The sequence below is a fragment of the Chiloscyllium plagiosum genome, chromosome 7 (genome assembly GCF_004010195.1).
Source record: "Chiloscyllium plagiosum isolate BGI_BamShark_2017 chromosome 7, ASM401019v2, whole genome shotgun sequence".
NCBI lineage: Eukaryota > Metazoa > Chordata > Chondrichthyes > Orectolobiformes > Hemiscylliidae > Chiloscyllium > Chiloscyllium plagiosum.
The window spans coordinates 6,174,995-6,184,981 of record NC_057716.1 but is presented as its reverse complement, the minus strand read 5'-3'; the positions used below and the strand labels follow the sequence as shown (position 1 = coordinate 6,184,981).

Genomic DNA, 9,987 nt, shown 5'->3' with positions numbered 1-9,987 from the left:
CGGAGATGTTCTCTAAAGCGCTCTGCTAGGAGGCGTCCAGTCTCCCCAATGTAGAGGAGACCGCATTGGGAGCAACGGATACAATAGATGATATTAGTGGATGTGCAGGTAAGACTTTGATGGATGTGGAAGGCTCCTTTAGGGCCTTGGATAGGGGTGAAGAGAAGGTGTGGGCACATGTTTTACAGTTCCTGTGGCGGCAGGGGAAAGTGCCATGATGGGAGGGTGGGTCGTAGGGGGGCGTGGACCTGACCAGGTAGTCACGGAGGGAACGGTCTTTGCGGAAGGCGGAGAGAGGTGGGGAGGGAAATATATCCCTGGTGGTGGGGTCTTTTTGGAGGTGGCGGAAATGTCGGCGGATGATTTGGTTTATGCATAAACCGTTGCTCCCGATGCGGTCTTCCTCATTTCCCCTTCCCCCACCTCATCCTAGTTTCTAACCTCCAGGTTAGGGAGGTTATGATGGAGCTGTATAAGACTTGTTGACTAACCAAATACTAGATAAGGTGCAAAACTTGACCTACTCTTGGAAAATAAGGCAGGGCAAGTGACTGAGGTGTCGGCGGGGGAGCAATTTGGGGCCAGCGACCATAATTCTATTAGATTTAAAATAGTAATGGGAAAAGGATAGACCAGATCTAAAAATTGAAGTTCTAGATTGGAGGAAGGCCAATTTTGACAGTATTAGACAAGAACTTTCAAAAGCTGAGTGGGTGCAGATGTTCGCAGGTAAGGGATGGCTGGAAGATGGGAAGCCTTCAGAAATTAAATAACGAGAATTCAGACCAAGTATATTCCTGTTAGGGTGAAAGGAAACGCTGGTAGGGATAGGGAAAGCTGGATGACTAAAGAAATTAAAGTTTTGTTTAAGAAAAAGAAGGAAACATATATCAGGTATAGACAGAATAGATCGAGTGAATCCTTAGAGTGTAAAGGAAGTGGGAGTATACTTAAATCAGGAGGGCAAAAAGGGGACATGACAGCTTTGCCAAAGCTGAGTTAAGGAGAACGTAAAAGGTTTTTACAAGTATATTAAGGACAAAACGGAGAGAATAGGGCCCGTCAAAGATCAGCAAAGGTATTTGTGTGGAGCTGCAGGAGATGGGGGAGATACTAAACTAGTATTTTGCATCAGTATTTACTGTGGAAAAGGACATGGAAGATATAGAATATAGGGAAATAAATGGTGACATCTTGAAAAAATGTTCATATTACAGAGGAGGAAGTGCATGATGTCTTAATGCATAAAAGTGGATAATTCCATAGGACCTGATCAGGTGTACCCGAGAACTCTGTGGGAAGCTAGGGAAGTGATTGCTGGGCTTCCTGCTGAGATATTTGTATGATAGTTAGTCACAGATGAGGTGCCGGAAGACTAGAGCTTGGGTAACGTGGTGCCACTGTTTAAGAAAGGTAGTAAGGACAAGCCAGTGAACTATAGACGAGTGAGCCTGTCATCAGTGGTGGGCAAGTTGTTGGAGGGAATCCTGAGGGATAGGATGTACATGAATTTGGAAAGGCAAGGACTGACTAGTGATAGTCAACATGGCTTTGCTTGTGGGAAACCATGTCTCACAAACTTGATTGAGTTTTTTGAAGAAGTAACAATGAGGATTGATGAGGGCAGAGCGGTAGATGTGATCTATAAGGACTTCAGTAAGGTGTTCGACAAGGTTCCCCATGGGAGACTGATTAGCAAGGTTAGACCTCGTGGAATACAGGGAGAACTAGCCATTTGGATACAGAACTGGCTGAAAGGTAGAAGACAATGGGTGGTGGTGGTGGAGGGTTGTTTTACAGACTGGAGGCCTGTGACCAGTGGAGTGCCACAAGGATCGGTGCTGGGTCCTCTACATCTTGTCATTTATATAAATGATTTGGATGTGAGCATCAGAGGTATAGTTAGTAAGTTTGCAGATGACAACAAAATTGGAGGTGTAGTGGACGGCGAAGAAGGTCACCTCAGATTACAACAGGATCTTGATCAGATGGGCCAATGGGCTGAGAAGTGGCAGAAGGCGTTTTAGATAAATGTGAGGTGCTGCATTTTGGGAAAGCAAATCTTAGAAGAAATTATACACTTGATGGTAAGGTCTTAGGGAATGTTGCTGAACAAAGAGACCTTGTAGTGCAAGTTTATATCTCCTTGAAAGTGGAGTCGCAGGTAGATAGGATAGTGAAGAAAGCATTTGGTATGGTTTCCTTTCTTGGTCAGAGTATTGAGTACAGGAGTTTGGGAGGTCATGTTGCGGCTGTACAGGACATTGGTTAGGCCATGTTTGGAATATTGCGTGCAATTCTGGTCTCCTTCCTATCGGAAACATGTTGTGAAATTTGAAAGGGTTCAGAAAAGGTTTACAAGGATGTTGCCAGGGTTGGAGGATTTGAGCATTGGGGAGAGGCTGAACAGGCTGGGTTAAAAGGCATCTGGATGGGTATATGAATAGGAAGGGTTTAGAGGGATATGGGCCGGGTGCTGGAAGGTGTGACTAGATTGGGTTCCAATATCTGGTTGGCATGGACAAGTTGGACTGCAGGTTCTGATCCGTACTGTACATCTCTGACTCTAACTGGTGAGCTGTGTAGAATTCTGGTCACCACACTTGCGAAAGGATGTGAGGGGGCAGAAGAAATTCATCAGATTTTACCTCAGCTGAAGTGATTCGTCTAAGAGGATCGAATTATTTTTCCTACGGCAGGGAAGGGAGAGCTATTAGGATGAAATATTTCCCATTAGTAGAGGGAATCAATAACGAGGGAATACCGTTTTGAGATGAACAGGAGGTTTAGAAGGGATTTGCAGAGAAGTTTATACATTCAAAAGATTATTGGTATCTGGAAGACTCTGCCTGAAAGGATAGTAGAAATGGGAATCCTAAATGGACATTTAAGAACCATTTAGACGAAAACTTTAAACACTATAGCTTACAAGGCTAAGGGCCAAATGCTGAAAAATGAGGTTAGAATTTGTGGATGTTTGATGACCAGTACAGACATGATAGGCTGAAGGGCCTCTTTCCATGCTGTAAACATTCTATGTATCTCTGTAGCCTCGAGGATAGCCAAGGTGTCCTTTGAGTGTATAAATTGGTCTGATATTTTCTGGAGGTTAGAATGACTTCACGCAAAAGTTTATTGAATCTTTGGAATTCTGTAGCCCAGGGCTGTGGATGCTCCATCATTGAATGAATTTTAAAGCTTGAATTGACAGATTTTTGCTATCTCTGGGAATTTGATACAGGGAACAGGTGGGCAGGCAGGTTTGAAGCCCAAGATTGCAATGATTATGTTGAATGATGGCCTGGGTTCAATGAGTCTTCTGGTCTACTTCTGCACCTACCACTTGTGTTCTTTTAAGGAAGAAAGTAATTGTGTAATCACAGAAAAAAATTATTACAGTTAAATTATTTGCTTTGGTAGTTTTCCTTTTATCTCTACTGTTTTGATTTTGCATTAACAGATTTTGCAGTATTTATCGGCAAAGTATTGACTTTCTTAGTTTTCTTTCAGACTGTTGAGGTACTTTTTTAATTACTATAAATGGGGAAGAAAGGGCTGTTATTGAGAAGCTGGCTGAAATTTGAAATGTGTTGTATTAGTTTAATGCTGAAATGTGTGTTGTTTTCTGAGCTTTTTTTTATTATTCATATGAACCTGCCTACATATTTTTAAAATTCTGTAAAATGATCAACACAAGAAATTGTTTTCTTTCTCTCCTAGCCTCCATTGGTCCAGGCAATATTTAACGGAGATCCTGATGAGGTGCGAATGTTGATTTATAAAACCGAAGATGTCAATGCTTTGGTAGGTTACTGTTTTTAGTAAGCAAGAAATTTGTTTCCAGAACATTTATTTTTAACTGATTAGTTTGCAAAACTGAACACTCATAGCTGGATTGTTCTGATGCATAATGCTCAACTTCAATTGACTGGAGACTAAAGTGAAATGTTTCAGTTTGTGTCCAAGAGCATGTTGCCAAAACGAGGATGTTTTTCAATACTTCTCTTTATCTGACATTCATAAGAAAATACCATTGAAAGTGTATTCCTTTCTATACTGAAAGAGGCTTTCAGTTTGAAATCCAGTAGAAACATAAAAGCATTGAATATAGTAGCAGGAATAGGCCATTTGACCCTTCGAATCTGCTCTACCTTTCAATATGATCATGACTGAACTTCCAACTCAGTACACTGATCCCGTTATTTTCCCATACCCTTTGATCCCTTTAGTCCTAAGAACTACACCATATCTTTCTTGATAGTCTTCAATATATTGGCCTCAATACTTTCTGTGGCAGAGAATTCCACAGTCTCACCGTTCTCTCGGTGGAGAAATTTCTCCTCGTCTCTGTCGTAAAAGGTCCACCTCTTGTCCTTTAGATTACAACCCTTGGTTCTGGACTCCATGATCATCGAGAACATCTTTGCTGCATCTATCTTGTTTGAATTTGATAGGGTTCTATGCAACCCTCCCTCATTCTTTGTCACTCCAATGAATATAGTCCTAGTCAATCCAGTCTCTCTCTGTACATCAATGTTACCAACCCAGGAAACCATTCAATGAATCTTATTTGTACTCACCCAATAGCCAGAACATCTATCCTCAGATGAGCAGACCAAACTGTAAGCAATACTTCAATTGTGGTCTTACCAATGCCCTGTATAATTACAGTAATACATCCCTATTCCTATAATTGAATCTTCTTGCTCCAAAGGCCAACATTCCATTTCTTCCTTGATTGCCAGCTGCACCTGCATGTTTATTTTCAGTAACCAATGTATGAGAACAACTAGGTCTTAGTACACTCCCCACCCCCATCTATTGTCATTCGTATAATTATCTGCCTGCTGGTTTTGCTACCAAAGTGGATAAGCTCACATTTATCCAAATTGTACTGCATCTGTCATGTATTTGCCTACGTTCTTTATTTGTCCATATCACACTGAAGCTTCTATGCATTCTCCTCACCACATACTCTCCTGTACAGGTTGGTGTCATCTGCAAATTTGAAGATAGGACAAGTGGTTCCCTTATTTAAATCATTAATAGTGTTATGTTAAAAATAACTGAGGTACAAGCTTCAATCCTTGTGGTACTCCAATAGACACTGCCTGCCACTATACAATATTTGTATTTTTGTTTCCTGTTTGTCAGTCAATTCTCAATCCATTTCAGTACACCATCTCCAGTCTCATGTGCTTCAACCTTACATGCTAATCTCTTACTGGGATTTCATCAAAAGCCTCTGAAAGTCCAAGTAAACAGGATCCACTGGCTTCCCCTTATCCACTGTATTAGTAATATCTTCAAAAAATTCCAGATTTGTCAAGCACAGCTTCCCCTTCATAAATCCATGCTGATTGTCCAATTCTGTCATTAATTTCCAAGTGTTCCATTGTTACATTCTTGTATAATGAGCTTTAGAACTTTTCTGACTACGAATCTTAAGCTAATCAGTCTGTAATTGACTGTTTTCTGTCTGCCTCCCTTAAAAAATGAGGTTACATTAGCTACTGTCCAATCCCTAGGCACTGTTTCAAAGTCTATAGAAATTTGGAAAATGACCAGCACCGTTGCTACTTCTTGGGCTTGTTCCTTTACATACTGAGATGAAGCTTATCCGGCCCTGGGAATGTATTGAATTTTAATCCATCTGGTTTGCCCAGCAGCATTTCCCTGCAGTGTTTGTTTTTTTTGCATGAGAAGAGCAAGCCCCTACTTTCAGTGGTGAACATGGGACTCCGGAATCAGCAGATGCTATGTTGATGGAGGCAGTGTCAGTGAGGTAGGCCAGTGGCAAAAGATGGCACCTGAGGGTTGGTGATTTCATTGTTGGTTTGGCCTGGTGACAGTGAAGCAGTGGTGCAAGGGCATCACAGTGACATCAACAAGGTGAGCCTTGGCAAGAGACGTGGTTTGAAGTTGGTGGGTCCTGCGCAGGTGGCAACGAGGTGGTAGTGGTTCTCAGCTGGCTCAGAATTTAGGTGGACTTCTCTTTAAGCTATACCTTTTCATGTTTCTCTTGTTCTTAAAACTATCACGATGGTGCTATAATGTTGAGACAAATAAAAGCTTTTCTCTGTATTTATTGTATTTTGCAATGCATAATTTTGCAATACAGTATTTTGAAACTGTAAAATACATGTGGCAATAAAATTATTTCTTTATTTGTCGAGCGTCGTGGTCACACAGCATGGAAACAGACCCTTTGGTCCAAGTTGACCATGCAGGCCTAGTTTCTCAAACTAAACTACTCCCACTTGCCTGTGTTTGGCCCATATCCTTCTAACCCTTTCCTATTCATGTACCTGTCCAAATGTATCTTAAATGTTGTAGCTGTATCTGCGTCAATCACTTCCTCTAATTTATTCCGCATATGAACCACCCTCTGTGTGGGGGAAAAAGTTGGCCCTTGGGTCCCTTTTTAAATCTTTCTCTTTCAACCTTAACAGTATGCACCTTAGGGTGGGGGTAGCAGTTGAAACTAAGCGAAAGACATTTGCTATTCACCTTATCTATGCCCCTCATGATTTTATAAACCTCTAAGGTCACACTAAACTTAATGAAAGCACCACTAACTCCAGTCCAGCTAAGACCAATGCTCAAACCTAAAATCTGGTTCAGTGATACATTATAGAACAAGGGAATCAGGTGGTTTGATGGCTGGTTTGTGTTGCAGTAATGCCAATAGTGTGGGTTAATTTCCTGTACCAGATGAGGTTACTGTGAAGGACTCTCCTTTGCAACTTCTCCCTTGTCTGAGGTGTGGCAACCCTCAGGTTAACCACCACCACTCTTCTCTCTAATGAGAAGAGAGCAGCCCCATAGTCTGAGGGGACTCTGGCGACTTTACCTTTTATTTACACCAACCACATGAACTGCAGCAATTCAAGAATGCAGCTCACTGTAACCTCCTGAAGAGCAGTAAGGAATGGGCATTAGAAATATAAGACATGGGAGTATAACTTGTAGATTGGAGATTAAAGTGTGAAGTGCAAGATGAAAGGAAAGGAATTTGAAATGCTTTGTTAACAAAATCAGGCTTGGAATTGAGAGAACTTAACCAGTGCACAACCTATCTATTAAGCTTGAGATTAGAGCCAGCAGGTCTACCCTTATCTCATTAAAATGTTTCAATTATTTATGTAGTTCTCCAGTGAAAAACAAAAATCAGCTTGTCAGCAACAGAATTCTTTGGTGATATCATCAAATTTGCCAAAAGGTTTGTTAACTTCATTAGAAAGAGAAATAGGTCAGCTAATCAAAAGGGTGTTTTCATGTGCAGCAACAATCGTATTTCCTAAAAATATGAAATCTTCTGATTCTTTTAGTTAAATGCTGGTTGTTTGGACTTAACTTTTAATGTTTGTTGTCTCTGGGAATCTTAACACAGCCTAAAAACACCAAATGCAGAACAATACTGTATCGTACAATTCCAGATTGATCAGTGCGTATTTACTTTGGAGCCTTTTAAGAATTTTTAGTTTGATAATACAAACATAAATTAGTTTCATAGAATATTAAGTGTGTGCATCAACATGGTATGTCGAAGTTTGCTGGAAGGCATGAAATACAGAATAACTATGTATTTATTTCCTCTTTTTATGGAATTGAATGAAGTTCCTAGTGTGTGAACAAATAGTGTCAGAGAATTGAGTGATTTAATGCACTTTATGCTGTAAATTGATCGTTCCCTGGCAATCTTGAATGAGTCATTTGACCCTGTTGACTCACATGTCTAGTCAATGATTGGCATGGTCAGTTTTTAATCCATACCATTCATCTCCACATTCAAATTTAATTCACTAATGACACTCAGAATAGATTATTTATGTATATCATTTTAACATGCTCAATTATGATTTTTTTTCAAAAGGATCCTGAAAAGCGGACACCACTACATGCAGCTGCCTTTCTTGGTGATGCTGAAATCATCGAGCTTCTTATCTTGTCAGGTAAGTCCAGTGTTGACATTCCTATTTGTGCAAGTTAATTCCGAACAGAAAAGATTGGCATTAAGTTTTTGCTTTAATTTTTTGAACCGTGATGATGCATACAAGATTATGTGGAATTAAACATTGTGTTTGTTAAAAATTCAGGAAATCTTTATTTGATACACAATGTAGTTCACACTACTTTATTTCTCCCCTTTTAATAGAGACTTAAAACAAAATATGACACCAGGAGATATGAGGATTGATTTAACAAAAGCTTCATCAAAGCGTTAGGTCTTAGAATGCCTGAGAAGAGCAAGATGAGATACAGTTGCAAAGCTTGGCAAGTAGGTAGTTGAAGGAGCAAGTACTAATTGTGGAGCCATCAAGAAACTGGAATTAGGAGTGCAATTAACTTGAAAGGTGGAGCTAGAGGAGGTTAGAGTTAGGGAAGAGCCAAATCATACAAGAATTGAAAGCAAGAATGACAACTTGAAAATCTAGACGCCGTTTAATCAGGAGTCATGTAGGTCGACAACTATAGAATTAATAGGCCAAAAGTATTTCCTTAAGTTTAGATGCAGGCAACCAGAGTTTTGGGCAATCTCATGTTTATAGGGTGCAGAATATGGGAGACCATTCAGATATCTGTCAGAACAGAAAAGCCTAGAGATAACATGAATGAAAGTTTCAGCAGCAGAAGAGCTGAGGCAGAGATTGGCCAGGAAATGGTAGAGATTTAAGTAAGCAATATCCATCTGTGTGATCACAAAGCTAATTTTGGTACCAAATATGATGCTAAATCTGCAGTTTGATTCAGCCTCTGACACTTGCCGGTGAGAGGAATGGAAGACAATAGCTTCAATCTTCCTATTTAATTGTAGAAATGGTTGCTCAACCAATGCTGGATGTCAGACAAGAAATCTGATACATGAGTGATACTATGGGGTAGTTTGTTAAAGATGGATGCCATCACTGTACATGATGTATTTTCTGATGATGTTGAGGGGCAGCTTGTAAATCAAAAATAGCAATCCAAGTCTAGAACTTTGGGCGATGCCAATCTAGAGGACAAAGAGAGGCCAATAATGATGATTATATAAATGATCATAGAAGCATGAGACTGTAGTGTCTCCCAGCTAGGAAACTGTGGGGAAGCATAGGAGCAAGATTGAGTGATCAGCTATGTCCAAGGCTGTAGATGGGTTGTAAAGCTGAAGGGAGACCATTTGCCTTCCTCATTGTCATGTGGGAAACCATTTATGGTTTGGGCTAAAACTGTTTGGATTAACATAGAAGGGTATTTAACTATGGACTTCTGGAAAAATGGGCACTGATGTGCAAGGCAAAAATGAAAAAGAGAGAGGAAGGATATTATTAAATTAGAGCAAGTTTAGAAATGATTTACCAGGATATTGCTAAGAATGGAAGGTTTACCTTATAAATTGATATGTGGAGCTTGTTCAAGGAGCAACTATTGAGTGTCCTTGATAAGTATGTACCCATCAGGCAGGGAGGAAAGGGTCGTGTGAGGGAGCCGTGGTTTAATAAGGAATTGGAATCCCTTGTTAAATGGAAGAGGGCGGCCTATGTAAAGATGAGGCGTGAAGGTTCAATTGGGGCGATTGAGAGTTATAAGGTAGCCAGGAAGGACCTGAAGAGAGAACTAAGAGCAGCAAGGAGGGGACATGAAAGGTCCTTAGTTGGTAGGATTAGGGAAAACCCTAAGGCTTTCTATAGGTATGTCAGGAATAAAAGAATGACTAGGGTAGGAATAGGTCCAGTCAAGGATAGTAGTGGGAAGTTGCGTGTGGAGGCTGAAGAGATTGGGGAGACACTGAATGAATACTTTTCGTCAGTATTCAATCAGGAACAGGACATTATTGTCAATGTGAATACTGAGTCACAATTAAGTAGAATGGATGGCTTTGAGGTATGTAGAGAAGAGGTGTTCGAAATTCTGGAAAGGGTGAAAATAGATAAGCCCCCTGGGCCTGATGGCATTTATCCTAGGATTCTCAGGGAATCAAGGGAGGAGATTGTAGAGCCATTG

General features: G+C 40.4%; 1 protein-coding gene across 7 annotated transcripts in view; it reads left to right on the top strand.

Moving 5' to 3' along the window:
* Positions 1-9,987, top strand: part of LOC122551273 (serine/threonine-protein phosphatase 6 regulatory ankyrin repeat subunit B-like) — a 223,967-nt gene that overhangs the window by 57,302 nt on the left and 156,678 nt on the right. For all 7 annotated transcript variants that reach the window (XM_043692915.1, XM_043692912.1, XM_043692917.1 and 4 more), the window contains 2 exons: positions 3,721-3,804; positions 7,877-7,955. In XM_043692915.1, coding sequence (XP_043548850.1) covers positions 3,721-3,804; positions 7,877-7,955 — 163 coding nt within the window. The remainder of the gene's footprint in view (positions 1-3,720; positions 3,805-7,876; positions 7,956-9,987) is intronic.